Source organism: Hypanus sabinus, chromosome 7 (assembly GCF_030144855.1).
Source record: "Hypanus sabinus isolate sHypSab1 chromosome 7, sHypSab1.hap1, whole genome shotgun sequence".
Lineage (NCBI taxonomy): Eukaryota > Metazoa > Chordata > Chondrichthyes > Myliobatiformes > Dasyatidae > Hypanus > Hypanus sabinus.
This window is the reverse complement of record NC_082712.1, coordinates 177129875-177148414: the sequence shown is the minus strand read 5'-3', so window position 1 is coordinate 177148414 and position 18540 is coordinate 177129875. Positions and strand designations below refer to the sequence as shown.

The 18540-nt window shown below is 50.7% G+C and overlaps 1 protein-coding gene across 1 annotated transcript; it reads left to right on the top strand.

Annotated features, from left to right (window-relative positions):
• Positions 1–13151: 13151 nt before the first annotated feature.
• On the top strand, positions 13152–16201 carry rassf10a (Ras association domain family member 10a). Its single transcript, XM_059974002.1, has one exon. The coding sequence runs from the start codon at positions 13434–13436 to the stop codon at positions 14646–14648; it is 1215 nt and encodes a 404-aa protein (XP_059829985.1). The 5' UTR covers positions 13152–13433; the 3' UTR covers positions 14649–16201.
• The last annotated feature ends 2339 nt before the right edge of the window (positions 16202–18540 follow it).

Here is an 18540-nt window from a genome sequence, read left to right as displayed (position 1 = left end):
TCAGTCAGTTCAGTTAGACAAGGTCTGTTCTTGACGAAGCCATACTGATTGTCTCTGATAAGCCCCTACTTTTCCAAATGAGCATTCATAATATCATCATGTGCCATATTGTATGAAGTAGGCAATCATAGTCTTGACCATGATTGTTCTTAGAAAATTCTTCTGGAGAAGTGGTTTGCCATTGCCTTCTGGACAAGATGGGTGAACGCAGCCATTTTCAATACTCTTCAGAGATTGTCTTCCTGATACCAGTAGTTACATAAGCAGGACTTGTGATATACACCGGCTGCTCATACCCACCATCCACCACCTGCTCCCATGGCTTCATGTGACCCTGATCATGGGCTGAGCAGGTGCTACACCTTGCCCAAGGGTGACTGCAGACCTGCAGAGGGAAGGTGCCCTTTATAGTTCCTTTGGCGTATCTTCACCCTGTCACCCAACATTAATACTGTACCTTAAAATTAAGCCCCCTCATACCAGCCATTTCCTCCCTGGAAAAAAAGTCTGGCTGTCCACTCTTTCTATGCCTCTTAATCACCTTGTACACCTCTATCAAGTCATCTCTCATCCTTGTTAACTGACGGTTCGGATCACATTCCTTTGCACATTCCGACTTTGCTCAGGGCCAGCCTGGTACTTCCATTAACATTCACTGGGCTGGAACAAACTTATTACAGTTCTGTCACTCGCCACACGAGGGCAGCAGACACCAGCAAATTGGTATTGGCGGAGAGGAACACATTGCTGGAGGATCTCAGCAGGTCAGGCAACGTCTATGGAAGAGAATTACTCCCATATTGCATATTTCTTCCATATAGGGAAATTTAGAACAGAAATGAGGTGGAATTTCTTTAGGCAGAGAGCAATGAATCTGTGGAATTTGTTGCCACGGGCGACCAAGTTTTTTACGTATATTTAAGGCAGCGGTTGATAGATTCTTGATTAATTGGGGCTGAGAGAGAAAATGGGTCAGCCATGATGAAATAGCAGAGCAGACTCGATGGGCCAGATAGCCTAATTCTGCTCCTATGTCTTATGGTCCTATGGAATCTTCATCAGGACTGGAGAGGAAGGGAGAAGAAACCAGAATAAGATGAATTGTAATTGGTTTATTATTGTCACATGTTTGGGGATACAGTGAAAAGCTTGTCTTGCACACTGTTCATACCGATCAGTGCACTGAGCAAGGCAGAACAACGACAATGCAGAATAACGTGTAAAAGCTCTGAAGAAGTGAGTGTGGGTAAACAATAAAGTGCAGGATCATAACGAAGTGGATTGTGAGGCCAGGAGTCCTCCTTATTGTACAGGCGGTCTGTCATCCTCCTCCACTCCAAAGAGAAAAGCCCTAGCTCGCTCAACCTGAGACGTGCTCTCCAATCCAGGCAGCACCCTGGTAAATCTCTGCACCCTCTCTAAAGATTCTGCATTCCTCCTATAATGAGCCAACCAGAACTGAACACCATAATCCAAGTGTGGTCTAACTAGAGTTTAATGGAGCTGCAACATTACCTCGTGGCTTTCAAACTCAACTCCTGACAAAACCGTATACACCACCTTTACAATCCTATCAACTAATGTAGCAACTATAAGAGCTGTGAACCCCAAGAGTCCTCTGTTCCTCCACACTGTGAACAATCCTGTCATTAATACTGTATTTGCCTTCAAATTCAACCTTTCAAAGTGAATCACTTCACACTTTCCAGGTGTTTCAATGCACTGTACTGCTACAAGTAAATAATCAGAGCTGTAGGACACAGGAACAGGCCTTTCAGCCCTTCCAATCTGTGCTGAACCATAAAGCTGTCTACTCCCATCAACCTGCACCCAGACCAGAGTCCTCCGTATCCCACCTATCCAAACTTCTCTAAAATCAAACCTGTATCCATCACTTGCACTGACAGCTTGTTTAACCCTCTCACCACCCTCTGAGTAACGAAGTTCCCCCTCATGTTCCCCTTAAATATTTCAGCTTTCACCCTTAACCCATGACCTCTAGTAGCCTTTCCCTATAATTTGGATCCTCAGGTACTGGCACCATCTTTGTAAAATTTCTCTGAACTCTTTCAAACTTGTTTACATCCTTCCTGTAGGAAGGTGACCAAAACTGCACATGATACTCCAAATTAGAGATCACCAACATCTTATACAACTTCAACATCACATTCCAACTCCTGTACTCAGTAGCTTATAAACGAAAGCCAATGTAACAAAAGATTTCTTTACAACCTATCTACCTGTGATGCTACTTTCAAGGAAACGTGGATCTGTATTCCCAGATCCCTCTGTTCTACAGCAGTCCTCAGTGCCCCACCGTTCACCGTGTAAGAAAGGTAGACAGAGGTGAGTTATACAGCTCTCATCACATGCACATGAGGGTCAACTCTTTGAGTGACTGTGCAGAAAGGTTGATGTTAATAACTCATCTCCTCCTACCTTAGGCCACGAACTTAGCAATCACCCTGATGAGTTATTAACTTCAAATTTTCTATATAATCACTCAAAGAGTTGAACTGCACGTGCATGTAACAAGAGCTGTATAACTCATCTCCTTCTACCTCAGGCCACAAACTTATCAGTCACCCCTGCTGTGGACACTTGCTGAAGGTCCAAGATCCGTATGCTCCACAACCGCCTGACTAAGTGTGTATATGTAGGAGGGGACTATGTTGAAAAATAAATGTGCTTGGTTTTCTAAAATTGACTCCTTCTACCTTAGGCCACAAACTTATCAATCTTCGCTCGTACATACATATATACAATCCTTAGAGTACCTTCCAATAACCTCCCCACTACTGCTGTCAGGCTGTGCGACCTACAGTTCCCTGGCTTATTCTTAAATGAGCCCTTCTTCAACAACCGAACAACATTAGCGATCCTCCAATCCTCTGGCTTAGGATCTCTGCTAGGGCCCCTGAAGATTCTGTGCTAGCCTCCCACAGGGTCCAAGGAAACTCCTGTCAGGCCCTGGGATTTGTCCATCCTAATTTGCCTTAATACAGCAAACTTCTCCTGCTCTGCAACCTGTATACGGTCCATGACTTCACTGCTGCTTTGCCTCACTTCTACAGACTCCCCATTATGCCTAGTACAAGGGGGCATAATTTTAAAGTGAATGGAAGAAATTAAAAGGTGGGATGTCAGAGGTGTTTTATCACTCAAACAGAGTGGTAGGTGCCTGCGGTGCCTTGCCTCTGGAGATGGTAGAAGCAGGTACATTGGAGACTTTAAGAGACTCTTAGATGGGCACATGGACGATAGGAAAAGGGAGGGTTATGTGGGAGGGTCTGAGTTGGTCGTTGACAAAACGGTGCATTTCACTGTTTCGATGCTTCAATATGCACGTGACACATAAGGCTAATCTTTGAACCATCACCCACTGTACTCCTCCAGCATTAGATCTACACGGATTTCCATGCACAAAGACAAACAGTTGTCAGTTTTGATCCTGACATTTTTTTAAAGAAAGTCACCGCACCATTCCCAGGAGAACACTAGAATGGATTCTGCTTTGAAAGCCTCGACCGATGTACTCACACCACTCCCCTCCCCCTTCCCCACCGCTCCTCAACCCACCTTCATCCTGTCCAGTCTCCTGTTGTGTCTTGAAGAAAGGCTGTTCTGAGATAATGCGCACTCCCCTGCACTTTGTTGAGGTCTATTGAGAAGGGATGAGTCTCTGAAGAGTTAAAACAATGTCAGTGATGGATGGAAAATGGTCCTTTCTCTCTGAACAACGTGAATCCGATCAGCAGACTGACCCTCCCCCTCACTGGCCTGTTCCTCTTAATGAGGCACCATCAATCAGCTCAAACATCTACAGTACAATATTGATGACAAAATAAATAAACTTTTTTTAAACATGACTGTCAATATGTGTCCCACAGTAGCATAGCAGTTAGCGGAACACTATTACAACTTAGGGCCTAGTAGTTAGGAGTTCAGTTCCATTGTCCTCTGTAAGAAGGTTTGTTCGTATTTCTTGCGTGGGTTTCCTTCGGGTGCTCTGGTTTCCTCCCACAGCTCAAAGACATACCGGTTAGTAGGTACGTTGGTCATTGTAAATTGGCCAGGGTTAAATCGGTGGGTTGTTGAGCTGTGCAGCTCGTTGGGCTGGAAGGGCCTGTTCCTCACTCTATCTCTAAATAAAATAAATAAAAAACTAGTGTAGTGAAAAATGACTTTCTTCATGTGAATTCTTTACAAGTGAATTATAGCGTCATAGGGCACTACAGAAATTCCCTAAAGGTTAACGTGCAGGTTGAGTCAGTTAGCATTCTTTTTACGAGGCCTGGAGTGTAAAAGCAGGGATGTGATACTGAGGCTTTGTTATGCATTGGTCAGACCGCACGTGGAGATCTATGAGCAACTTTGGACCCCTTAACTAAGAAAGAATATATCGGCATTGGAGAAGATTCAGAAGAGTGTTTGACAACTTTGGCCTGTTCTTGCTGGAGTTTAAAAGAATGAAAGAATGGTAGGCGGGGAATCTCATTGAAATGTAACAAATATTGACGTGGAGAAGATGTTTTCTACGGTGGGAGAGTCTAGTACCAGAGGACACAGCCACAGAATAGAGGGACGTCCATTTAGAATAGAGATAAGGAGAGAATCTGTGGAAGTCATTGCCACAGACGGCTGTGGAGCCCAAGCATTAGAAATGTTTAAAGCAGTACTTGATATGTTCTTGATTAGGGTGTCAAAGGTTACTGGGAGAAGGCAGGAGAACGGGGTTGAGAGGGATAATAAATCAGCCATGTTGACCTGATCTGCCTAGTCTCATCTACCTACATCTGGACCAACACCCTCCATATCCCTTGCATCCATGTACCTATCTAAACTTCTCTTAAATGTTGAAATCAAAATCACACCCACCACTGGCACTGGCAGCTTGTTCCACACCCAGCGTGAAAAGGTTCTCCTCAGATTCCCCTTAAATATTTCACTTTTCACCCTTAACCTCTAGTTCCTCTAGTTCTATCATAAACACAAGAGATCCTACAGCTTCTGGAAATCTTCAGCAACACACATGATGATGGAGGAACTCATAGAATTAAGCTCTAGTTCTAGTCTCAGCCAACGTCTAGGGAAAAATCCTGCATTCACTCACTGTATATTTTAATTTATTTAGAGATACAGTGTGGAGCAGGCCCTCCTGGCCCAATGAGCCACATTACCCTGCAACCCCACCCACCCCCACCCCTTACGGCCTGTTCACCCGCATTACCTGGCAACCCCACCCACCCCCACCCCTTACGGCCCGTTCACCCGCATTACCTGGCAACCCCGCCCACCCCCACCCCTTACAGCCCATCCAGCCGCGTTACCTAGCAACCCCACCCACCCCCACCCCTTACGGCCCATTCACCCGCGTTGCCTGGCAACCCTCCCCCCACCCCACCCCTTCCGGCCCACTGAGCCGTGTTGCCCGGCAACCCCCCCCCCACCCCGTTCACACCAGCCTACTCACAGGACAATTTACAATGATTGTGTATTTAATATTTCAATACTTTTAGAGTAATCTTGTATGTGTGTGTATGACACTCCCATATCTTCCTTTGAATTGGCTTAATGTTTCAATAATGACCAATAACCTACTAACTGGCACACGTTTGGACTGTGGGAGGAACCCCATGCCTTTCATGGAGAGAATGTACAAACTCCTTACAGACAGCGCAGGAGTTGAACCCTGAACTCCAGAACTCCATGATCTGTAGTAGCATCACGCTGGCCACTGTGTTACTGTGGTGCTCAATGCATTCTGTCATTATTTTTTTTTCTTTACTACCTTAATAGATCACCATCTGGTAGGGGGCAGTCGGGGAGGGGGGGGTCTACTGCACAGGATCGAAATAAGCTGCAGAGGTGTAAACTCAGTCAGTTCCGTCCTAGGCATTAGCCTCCATAGTATGCAGGACATCTTCAATGAACAGTGCCTCAAAAAAGGGCAATGAGCACACCCTCTCCTCATTGCTACCATCAGGAAGGGGGTACAGAAGCCTGAAGGCACACAAACCGTGATTCAGGCACAGCTTCGTCCCCTCTGCCACAAATTTCTGAATGGACAGCAAACCCAAGAACAGTAACTCACTACTTCTTTATTTCTATTTTTGCTCTACTTATTTAGTGTAACCATTTTACACACACACACACACACACACACACACACACACACACACACACACACACACACACACGCCCACCCACGGGGTGATTGATAAGTTTGTGGCCTGGGGTAGAAGGAGATGAGTTATTAACTTCAAACTTTTTGCATTGTAATGAGAGCTGTATAACTCATCTTATCAATCACCCCGATGAGTTATTAGCTTCAAACTTTCTTCATAATCACTCAAAGAGTTGAACTGCATGTGCATGCAACGAGAGCTCATCTCCTTCTACTTTATCAATCACCCATCTGTGGACACTTTCTGGAGGTCCAAGATCCATATGCTCCACGACAGCTGGACTGTGTGTAAATGTAGGAGGGGACTACGTTGAAAAATAACTGTAATTTACAGTAATATTGTAATTTACATTATTATGTTGCAATGTACTGTTAACAACAAATTTCATGACATACGCTAGTGATACTAAATCAGGTTCTGATCCTGACTGATGTATCACTGTGATAAAATGGTCTATACAACGCAGACAAGGCAAAGTTTTTCCATGTTCTGTACCTTGCCACAGTATGTGACGATAACATGTAAACCAGTTTGCCGTTTTACCTCCCCCAGTGGCTGCAGCTTGTTGCTCCAGATTCCAACATTTTGTGTCTACTATCTTGTTTTCTGTCCACATTCATTCACACTTCTGGTCCGCAGAAACTCTTTGGAAAACAGAAACACAGCACTTCATTGTGGGACAGGATGGTGCCAGGAGATTGTAGTTAGGTTTAGTGTTTAAGGACAAGGATGAGGGACAGTTAGAGTTCAGGGGTCAGGAGTCCAAGTCAAAGGTCAGTGATCTCCGATGTTCAAGTTTATTGTCATCTGACTACATACAGTATATACAACCAAACGAAACAACAATCCTCCAGACCATGGGGCACCCACAAAACTGTTATCACACACAGCACACAAAACAAAATGTTACCACAAATAAGTGAATAAAATAGGATTCAACATATACTCTTCACTACATGTAAACAGAAAGCAGTAAACAGCTCATGACCTAGTGACAAGATCTTGATGGTGGTGAGGTATTCATTAGTCTGACAGCCTGAGGGAAGAAGCTGTCACCCACTCTGGCAGTCCAAGTCCTGATGTTTCTGTACCTCCTTCCTGATGGTAGTGGATCAGAGAGATTGTTGGATGAGTGGTCGGGATCCTCAACAGTACCTCAAGTCTTTTGTCCACAATGCTCTCGGTATGTGTCATCAAAGACCCTGGTGACCCCCTTGCCAATGGGGAGGGGGAAGGGAGACCCTGGTGACCCACTTGCCAATGGGGAGGGGGAAGGGAGACCCTGGTGACCCCCTTGCCAATGGGGGGGGGAGGGAGACTCTCGTGACCCCCTTGCCAATGGGGGGGGGAGGGAGACCCTGGTGACCCCCTTGCCAATGGGGAGGGGGAAGGGAGACCCTGGTGATCCCCTTGCCAATGGGGAGGGGGAAGGGAGACCCTGGTGACCCTCTTGCCAATGGGGAGGGGGAAGGGAGACCCTGGTGACCCCCTTGCCAATGGGGAGGGGGAAGGGAGACCCTGGTGACCCTCTTGCCAATGGGGAGGGGGAAGGGAGACTCTGGTGACCCCCTTGCCAATGGGGAGGGGGAAGGGAGACTCTGGTGACCCTCTTGCCAATGGGGAGGGGGAAGGGAGACCCTGGTGACCCCCTTGCCAATGGGGAGGGGGAAGGGAGACCCTGGTGACCCTCTTGCCAATGGGGAGGGGGGAGACCCTGGTGACCCCCTTGCCAATGGGGAGGGGGAAGGGAGACCCTGGTGACCCCCTTGCCAATGGGGAGGGGGAAGGGAGACCCTGGTGACCCCCTTGCCAATGGGGAGGGGGAAGGGAGACTCTGGTGACCCCCTTGCCAATGGGGGGGGGGAGGGAGACTCTGGTGATCCCCTTGCCAATGGGGAGGGGGAAGGGAGACCCTGGTGACCCCCTTGCCAATGGGGAGGGGGAAGGGAGACCCTGGTGATCCCCTTGCCAATGGGGAGGGAGAAGGGAGACCCTGGTGACCCTCTTGCCAATGGGGAGGGGGAAGGGAGACCCTGGTGATCCCCTTGCCAATGGGGAGGGGGAAGGGAGACCCTGGTGACCCCCTTGCCAATGGGGAGGGGGAAGGGAGACCCTGGTGATCCCCTTGCCAATGGGGAGGGGGAAGGGAGACCCTGTTGACCCCCTTGCCAATGGGGAGGGGGAAGGAGACCCTGGTGACCCCCTTGCCAATGGGGAGGGGGAAGGGAGACCCCCTTGCCAATGGGGAGGGGGAAGGGAGACCCTGGTGACCCTCTTGCCAATGGGGAGGGGGAAGGGAGACCCTGGTGATCCCCTTGCCAATGGGGAGGGGGAAGGGAGACCCTGGTGACCCCCTTGCCAATGGGGAGGGGGAAGGGAGACTCTGGTGACCCCCTTGCCAATGGGGAGGGGGAAGGGAGACCCTGGTGATCCCCTTGCCAATGGGGAGGGGGAAGGGAGACCCTGGTGACCCTCTTGCCAATGGGGAGGGGGAAGGGAGACCCTGTTGACCCCCTTGCCAATGGGGAGGGGGAAGGGAGACCCTGTTGACCCCCTTGCCAATGGGGAGGGGGAAGGGAGACCCTGGTAACCCCCTTGCCAATGGGGAGGGGGAAGGGAGACCCTGGTGACCCCCTTGCCAATGGGGAGGTGGAAGGGAGACCCTGGTGACCCCCTTGCCAATGGGGGGGGGGAGGGAGACCCTGGTGACCCCCTTGCCAATGGGGGGGGAGGGAGACTCTCGTGACCCCCTTGCCAATGGGGGGGGGAGGGAGACCCTGGTGACCCCCTTGCCAATGGGGGGGGAAGGGAGACTCTGGTAACCCCCTTGCCAATGGGGAGGTGGAAGGGAGACCCTGGTGACCCTCTTGCCAATGGGGAGGGGGAAGGGAGACCCTGGTGACCCTCTTGCCAATGGGGAGGTGGAAGGGAGACCCTGGTGACCCTCTTGCCAATGGGGAGGGGGAAGGGAGACCCTGGTGACCCTCTTGCCAATGGGGAAGGGACACCCTGGTGATTTTATCAGCAGCTTTTACTATTTTAGTCCACATTGGCAAACGCTGGTGAGCCCAGTGATCCACAGGTCATCGAGTCCTGGGTCAGACCTCTGTATGGGTGTGAGTCACAATGGCCAATATCAACCCCTCTCCCCACCCCTTCAGATCACCAGGGTTTGGAGGCCCTTGCAAGTACAGAGGCCGATGCCCAAAGGTCCAACCTATGATCATTGAGTCCTGGGGTCGAGACCCAGAGGTCGGAGAGGTCCGAGGTTGGAAGCCCAGTGTCTGAGAGTCCAGGGCGAAATCCTGGAGACCTATCTGTGTGAGTGTGAGTGGGAAATTGGTTGGTTTTCTTGCATTGTCATGTTGTTGGTGTTGTGATTTATTGCAGGCTATATGTGCGCCCGATTGTGTGGTGACACTTGCGGCTGTCCGCAGCACATCTGTTGGCAGTTTGCGCAGGTGATGCAGTTCACTGCATGCTTCAATGTACTCGTGATAAATAAATCTGACTGAGAATGTCAATCTCAAGACAGACAAGATTAGGAGTGGCTGAAGCCTGTCGATTAGCTGTCGGGCGGGTATCATCGGGCTGGTGACACTCGGGAGCTGAGCTGCATTCTCACGTGACATGAGGATGTTGCCGGGACCTGAGTTACGGGGAGAGGTTGAATAGGTAAGGGCTTTATTCCCTGGAGCACAGGAGAATGAGGGGAGATTTGAGAGAGGTATGCAAAATGTGGGTGGCAGGGTGGAGATCCATCTCTACCAAAGGAGATGTAAGGTGTTCCCTCCCTCCACTAGTCTGCAGGTTAGTACCTGCTTAGCCTCCTCCCTTCACCCCCCCAACCAAGGTCATGTGAAGCCCTGGCAGAGGCGGTGGATGGTGCACATCACAAGTACGTGACCACAGATGCCAGGCAGATAATCTCTGCAGAGTATTGATAATGACTGGGGTCACCTGTCTTTTTTTGCTTATTGGGTGTTTGATGGTATTTGTGGTGTGGGGGTTTTTCATGGGTTCTACTGTGCTTCTGTTTTGTGATTGCCTGCAAGAAGATGAATCTCAAGGTTGTATATGTTATACATACTTTGATAATAAATGTACTTTGAATTTTGAACTTTCACTTTGTCTCTTTACCTCGTTGTAGGAGGTGTCAGCATAGCTTTTCTGGAAATGAAAGTATCTTATTAAAGTCATAGAGTCATAATCACATAAACGGGCCCTTCAGTCCAACTGATCCATGTTAAGCATGGAGCCCATCTGCACTCGTCCCATTTGCCTGTGTTTGGCCCATATCCCTCTAAACCTTTCCCATCCATACAACTGTCCAAATGTTGTTCATGTACCTGCCTCTGGCAGCACATTCCATATATGGATGAAAATGTTGCCCTCCTTTGACAAGGTTCTTTTTAAATCTCTCACCTGCTCTAGTTCTTGATTCCCCGCGCTTGGGAACAAGACTGTGTGCACTCACCCTGTCTGCACCCTCATGACTATGTACACCTCAGTCTCCCATGCCCCAAGGAGTAAAGTAGTTCTCAACCAGTTTCTGCTCGTGCGACTTTCATTTCCTCTGCAGCCCCACTCTCTGGCAGAGGCTCCCAACCTTTTTAATGCCATGGACCCTGACCATTAACCAAGGGTTCAGCAGACCTGCTCTGTCATCTCCATTAGTTGCTAAGGTTTTTTTGACATAGAAAACCTGGCAACTTCTGACAGTTTTTCAGTTGGAATGATCTATTTCAAAGTAATCATGAACTCCAGCAGGTGGATCACACCTATCCACTTGCCGCATGATCAGAGTTTTGGGAGTGGATGTGGGGTGGGCCTCTCTGAACCGTGGGAGAGAACCATGATTTGTGTGTGGCCAAGCAAGGGCAGAGATAAGGACTGATGTGCCACACTCTCCCCCTGACCCACCCACCCCACCAAGACACACAGACTAAGCTGTTTAATTCACGATTCCTACAAAATCCTACCTTGGCACCTCACCGTGTCGTATGAGTGACACTGACTGAACATCAGTGAAGTACGGTGGAGATTCGTTCTCTGGCAGGTCTAACCTAGCCGTCGGTATACTACTGGACTAGATCTAGTAGTGGGATCGTGGCTGGCTAAGTCAAGGAGGGAAGCATGCCTTTGCTACTTTGCAGGTTCTGCCTCTACAGGCAAAGGCTGCACCCAATGAGGATGCCAGCAGCAGGGCGTCTGATGGTGTCTGTGGCAGATGAATCCAAAAGGGTCAGTGGTACAGCCACCTTGGTGACATGTGGAGGAACCGGAGTGCTGGTCAATGGACGGCATCACCAGACTAGTTAGTTGTCACTGCGGGGCAGCTTCCTTACACTCCCGTGTGCCACTTAGCATCAGACTTGGAAGCCCAGAGAGACTGTATGGTGGGGGCACGATGGCGTCTGTCTTATTACTGTGCAAGGTGCGTTGGAGTAGAATTTCTGGTGCAACTGACATGGGAGACAGTGCCAATCCAATGCTGGTCTTGTGGCCCATAAACGTGCCTGCAGAGACTAAACTCTCAGCACAGTCAACATCGAGATCGATGGACAGCCGAAGAAGAATAATATTTCAGGATTCCATTTAAAATAATTATATTCATTTATTTTAGAAATATCTCATTAAAACAGTAAACTTATCATGGGCCATTCAGCTGCCCCTGCCCCTCAGTTTTTATTTGTGGCCCTTACAAAATCTGACATGGACCTTTGGTGGGGGGGCATAAGGCCCTTGTTGAGAAACACCACACAATCCGGTTCAACCTTGCAGCAGAAAACCCATCGCTATCCATTCATCACCATGCCCCCCCCCACCTCCACTCTCCCAGATACTCGATTGTACACCAGCAGCAGCCCTTTGGGGGGGGCATAAGGCCCTTGTTGAGAAACACCACACAATCCTGTTCAACCTCTTCCTTCAATTCAGTCCACCGGGTTCTAAAAGGGTTTTGCCCAGACTTGGGGATCTGAGTTACCAGGAGAGGTTGCGTAGATGTGGAATGGAGGAGAGGGAGGGGTTAGAGGTATAAATAAGATCACGAGGGGCTTAGGTTTAAGATCAGATTTAAAACAGACTTCAGGGCCAGTTTCTTTACACAGAGGGAGGAGCTGCCAGAAATTGTGGTTAAGGTGCACACGTTAAGCATGTGGAGGGCAGAGGTTTAGAGGACTATGGGACAAACATTGGCAGATGGGAAATGTTCGGTGGGCAACACAGTTGGCTAGAACAGTGGGCCGAAGGGTCTGTTGCTGTGCCATGTGACATAAAATTAAAGGATGGCTCTGTGAGTGCCTGAAGATCTAGGTCCAGGAACAGAACGTTAGTGAGAGTGAGAAGCTATAGAGGGCAGCCTTGTTCTAAGTGAATCTGTGTGTGTGTGTGTGTGTGTGTGTGTGTGTGTGTGTGTGTGTGTGTGTGTGTGTGTGTGTGTGTGTGTGTGTGTGTGTGTGTGTGTGTGTGTGTGTGTGTGTGTGTGTGTATGAGTGTGTGTATGAGAATCTGTGTGTGAGAGTGTGTGTGTGTGAGAGAGAATCTGTGTGTGTGTGTGTGTACGAGTGTATGAGAACCTGTGTGTGTGAGAGAATCTGTGTGTGTGTGTGAGAGAATCTGTGTGTGTGTGTGTGTGTGTGTATGAGAATCTGTGTGTGTGAGAGTGTGTGTGTGTGCATATGTGTCAGTGAATGTGTGTCTGTGTGTGTGTGTATGTGAATGTGTCAGTGAGTGAGTGCCTGTGTGTATGTGTGTGAATGTGTCTGTGTATATGATGTGTGTCTATGAATGTGTGTGTGAGTGTGCCAGTGCATGTGAGTGAGTGTGAAAGTGTGTGTGTGTCTGTGTATATGTGTGTGAATGTGTCTATGTGTGTGTATTTGTGTGTATGTGAGTGTGTCTGATGTGTGTGTGTGTGTGTGTGTGTGTGTGAGAGAGAGAGAGAGAGAGAGAGAGAGAGAGAGAGAGAGGAATTGTGTGTAGAGAGGGAGGGAGACGTCCCAGCCAGCAACATCTCACATTCCCCAGCGAGGGCGAGCTGCGATGTCTGGTTTGGTTCTGCCCTGCCGGGATGTGATGAAGATACCGGAGATGCCCTCGCCGGTGGAACTGTACACGGCTGAGTGCAGGCACAGAGCCAGCGACAGACCCGCGCCTGCAGATGCTCCTCTCTGAGCGATGCTGATGCGGAGAAGTTTGTTCTTACCTCTCCGGCAGTAAGTTACTGGCGATTGTTGTCACATGATAGAACAGGGAACTGAAACTCCAGGCACGGCTCAGAACGAGCCGGCGCTGGAGGGGAAAGGTCCGGAATCCCCCGCCGGACGGAGGATGGCCGCCCAGGACAACAAGATAAGCGTGTGGGTCTGTCAAGAGGAGAAGCTGATCTCCGGGCTGTCGAGGCGCACGACTTGCGCCGATGTGATAGCTGCCTTGCTGGAGGAAGCCGCTCTCAGCGAGTTACTGTCCGGAGCGCCGGACACGTACTGCCTGGTGGAGAAGTGGAGGGGCTTCGAGAGGACGCTGCCCAACCAGACCAAGATCCTGAGACTGTGGCGGGCGTGGGGAGAGGAGCGGGACAGAGTGACCTTCGTGCTGGAGAAGACCCGCGCCGCGTTGGGCCGGGCGGGATTCCGGAGCGCCCAGGCTCGGGTGGTGACCAGCCGGGACAGCCCGTGCAAGGTACGCGGAGCGGCCGGCGCCGGCCTCGCCATGTCCCGGGACAAACAGAGGAGAGTGGTGCGCAAAGCCTTCAGGAAGCTGGCCAAGATGAACCGCTCGAAGCGGCGGGAGGGCGGCCCGAAGGAGGAGAGGTGCGGAGAGAGGATGGAGACTATGGTGCACCGGGTCCTGTCGCAGGACCACACCATCCGGCAGCAACTGGAGCGGCTGCGGGAACTGGACCGGGACATCGACCTGTGCGAGGCCAGGATACACCTGGACAGGATGAGGAAACACGGCGCCAACTACGTGCAGGACACTTATCTGGAAGGGGGTCCCGCACCGTGCCGGGACGCAGCCGAGGGGCAGGCGGAGGAGGGGGCGGCGGCGGCGGAGGGTCCGGAACGGAGAGAAGAGGGGGCGGAGGCGGCAGCGGAGGAGGAGGAAGGTCCCGAGGTGGAGGTGGGCAGCACCGGGCTGGAGCCGGACCAGCTGCGGGAACAGCTGCAGGCTAGTTTGTGTCTCAGTTTGCGGCTGACCAGCGATTTGGAGGAGTGCCGGAGGGAGCTGGAGCGGAGCCGGAGTCTGCGGCGCCTGAAGCGAGAGGAGTTGGAGCGGCTACTCCGGGAGCTGCGGGAGTTGAGCAGCAGCCCTGAGCCGCCGGCCCCGGACACGACCACCACCGCCGACCGGGCCGGGGATGCGGGGGATTCGGCGGATGATTCGGACACGGGGCTCAGCTCCATGAACAGCCTAGACTCCGACCCCGCCCCCGTCGCCGAGTCCCTGGTCTAGACCCGGGGGACAGGGGTCCGCCGACCGAAAACGGGCAGAGACATGCTGGGTCAGAGACTTTAACAGCCGCACTGTCCCATGCCGCCACATGGAACTGAACCAGAGACATCTCAGTCAGAGCGGAAAGTTTGGACGTTCCAGGTTTTTATAATATCCGGGCCGGTCTTGCAGCATCTATGAGAAGAAAACGTTAATGTTTAGGGTTTATAACTCTCAGGGGAGGGGGAAAGAACATTTAATATTTCATATATTTTAGCGGGGTTCCCAGACTTTGCTTAGTGGTATTGGTCCATGGCCTAGAAAAAGGTTGGGAACCCTGTTAGAGATATTACACAGTGACAAGCCAAGGCTGTCCAGTTACTAATCCGTACATCTCTGGACCGTGAGCGAAAACTGGACAGCCGGAGTAAATCCTTGCGGACCAACTCCATACAGGCAGCGGCGGGGATTGAACCCGGCTCGCTGGAGCGGTGAAGCCTTACGCTACCGTGCTGCCCACATCCAGCAGGTCAGGCCTAATCTGTGGAGTGAGAAGGAAAATTTACTATTTCAGGTTTAAAAACAGTCAGCTCAGGAAGAAGAGTAAGTGTTTCGAATTTAAAATATTTTCTCCCCAGGGTGGGGGAGTCAAGAGGTAGAGGGCATTGGTTTAAGGTGAGAGGGGAGGGGAGCCTGAGGGAGGGTGGAGGGTGGGCCAGAGGAAGTGTTTGAGGTAGGTACATAGGATGTGGAACGGTACTGCACAATTACAGGCCCTTTGGCCCACCATAATGCGAAGGACACAGCACGGAATCGGCCTTCCAGCCGCACTGCCCGGACAATTCCAGAAAACCCGATGTACCGTAACCTAACCGCCGGACAATTTACAACCTGCTGTGGGAGGAAACCCGTGCATTCCACGGGGAGGATGTACAGGGATGGCACCAGCATTGAGCCCGGAACTGCCGAGCTGTAATAGCGCTCTGCTAACCACTACACAACCAGGATGTCCTAATGAAACAAATCCCTTCTGCCTGCACAATGTCCCCCACACATCCATGTACCTGTCTAAGTGTGCTTTAAACACCCCGCACAACTGTGGGCCGAAGGAGCTGGTCTCCACCGTCACCCCCGGCAACACATTCTGGGCACACACCACGCTCCGTATGAAAAACATTGCCCCAAAGGATCGTATTTAGAAGGTACTTGGGCAGGTACCGTGACTGGAAAGATTTAGAGGGGAAAGGGCCAGAAGGGATGAGCTTGGCGGGGTTTGGTTAGTATGGACCAACTGGGCTTGAAAGGCCTTTTTCTGTGCAGTATGACTCCATGACTGAGAAGGTTCGATGTGGAGAGGGAGAGAGGGATTGTGGGTGGAAGAGCTTGCTGTGATGCTCCTGAAAGTAAGTTTTTCTTTGCACCAGGGCATTTGTGTACCTGTGCACTGGATCATAAACTCGACTTTGAGATTTGCCTGAACTTATCAGAGAAACGAATTGGAGGGAGGGGGAGGAACAGAGAGAGTGGAATGGGGAGATCCCGCAAGGGGAGGTGTGGTTGTGGTAGTGATGGGTGTCCACAGGGTTGTAGTGGGTATCTGGGAGGGAGGGAGGGAGAGAGGTACACCAGGAGAAGTTGTGAGGGTGGGGGGAGGTTTTCAGAGATGGACAGTGATGTGAGGTTGGAGCAGATGGAAATAGCAGTGAAGACAAGGAAGGTACTGGGTGCAGGAGGCAACCTCGGCACGTACCAGACACCAGTGTACATGGTGATGCGTCTTGGAACTGAAGCAGCATCTTTGCTTCCCTCTCCACAGATGCTGCCTGACCTCCGGGTGTTTTAAACATTGTAACATTGACTCTCTGGGTCTGTCTGTCTCTCTTACTCTCTCTTTTTCTCTCTCTCTCGCTCTCTCTCTCTGCTCTCTTTCACACTCGCTGTCTCACAATGCCTCTCTCTCATCTTCTGTCTCATGCTCTCCCTCTCTCATTCTCCACCTTTCTCTCATTCATTTTTCCCTCTCATTCTGTCTCTTTCTCAGTTCACTCTCGCACTCTCTCTCTCTTTCCCTGTCCTCCTCTCTCCACACATGCTGCCTGACCTGCTGACTGCATCCGGTATTGTCTGTAATCGCTGTCTTGTGGTCTGGATGTCCCGGACGGAGAGGTTTTTGGGGTACAAAATAAATCTACTTATTGCCCCCACTGTGCTGCGCCCCTCCCCAGTCCCAATCTCATATCTCCCTGTAAAACCATGGGCTCGTGCGACCTCTCCCTGTAAAACCATGGGCTCGTGCGACCTCTCCCTGTAAAACCATGGGCTCGTGCGAACTCTCCCTGTAAAACCATGGGCTCGTGCGACCTCTCCCTGTAAAACCATGGGCTCGTGCGAGCTCTCCCTGTAGAACCATGGGCTCGTGCGAACTCTCCCTGTAAAACCATGGGCTCGTGCGACCTCTCCCTGTAGAACCATGGGCTCGTGCGACCTCTCCCTGTAGAACCATTGGCTCGTGCGAACTCTCCCTGTAGAACCATGGGCTCGTGCGAACTCTCCCTGTAGAACCATGGGCTCGTGCGACCTCTCCCTGTAAAACCATGGGCTCGTGCGACCTCTCCCTGTAAAACCATGGGCTCGTGTGACCTCTCCCTGTAAAACCATGGGCTCGTGCGACCTCTCCCTGTAAAACCATAGGCTCGTGCGACCTCTCCCTGTAAAACCATAGGCTCGTGCGACCTCTCCCTGTAAAACCATGGGCTCGTGCGACCTCTCCCTGTAAAACCATGGGCTCGTGCGACCTCTCCCTGTAAAACCATGGGCTCGTGTGACCTCTCCCTGTAAAACCATGGGCTCGTGTGACCTCTCCCTGTAAAACCCTGGGCTCGTGCGAACTCTCCCTGTAAAACCATGGGCTCGTGCGACCTCTCCCTGTAAAAACATGAGCTCATGCGAACTGTCCCTGTAGAACCATGGGCTCGTGTGACCTCTCCCTGTAAAACCATGGGCTCGTGCGAACTCTCTCAGTGGCCAGAACATAGTTTGGGAAGTTTGGGAAGGCAACTTCCACTCTGCCGGTATTCCATTGTCAGCATCCATCTATAATCCCAACTGTCGGCGGCATTTTGCCGTGCTTCCATTAGCTGCCGTGTCCACTCTAACAGCCATTTACAAGTTCTTCAGTGAGTGCAGGGCCTCAAGCTGCCCAGAAGTCAGGAAAAGTTCCATGAAAACGCAGCTTCTGTCCTGCGATTTCCCTGGAACAGTGAAACCTCTCCCACTCTTGCTGCAATGTCCTAGACTCCTCCACCTCCCCCAAAGCTCCACCTGGTGAAATAATCTTTCCTCCTTCCCCCTCTAGTCCTTCTGCTGTTGACTTTAAATTTATTTATTGAGAGCACACAAGCCGTTCCAGCCCGTCGAGCCACACCACCAGAAATCCCCAATTTAACCACAGCCTAATCACGAGACAATTTACAACGACCCATTAACCTACTAACCGGTACGTCTGTAGGAAGAAACCAGCGCACCTGGAGAAAACCCTCGCATTGTATGAGGAAGATGTACGAACACTCTATAGTAGGTGCCGGAATTGAATTCTGAACTCCGACACCCCAGGCTGCAGTAGATGTGCTAACCGCTATGCTACTGTAGTGCCTAAAATCTCGGCTCCCTATGTTGTGCCTGCTCTCCTTCCTACTTACTCTCCCATAGTCATATACATCAAAATGAAATCATTCCTCAGCCTCCTCCACACCAAGGAAAGCAACCCCGGCCAGCCCAAACTTCCACCCGGACAACATACTTGTCAGTTTCCTCTGCACCCTCTCCAGTTCAGTCCCCTCTTTCCTGTATCGTAGTCACCTGAATTGTTCACAGTATTCACACTGTGGTCTCACTTTCGTACACTAATCCAGCA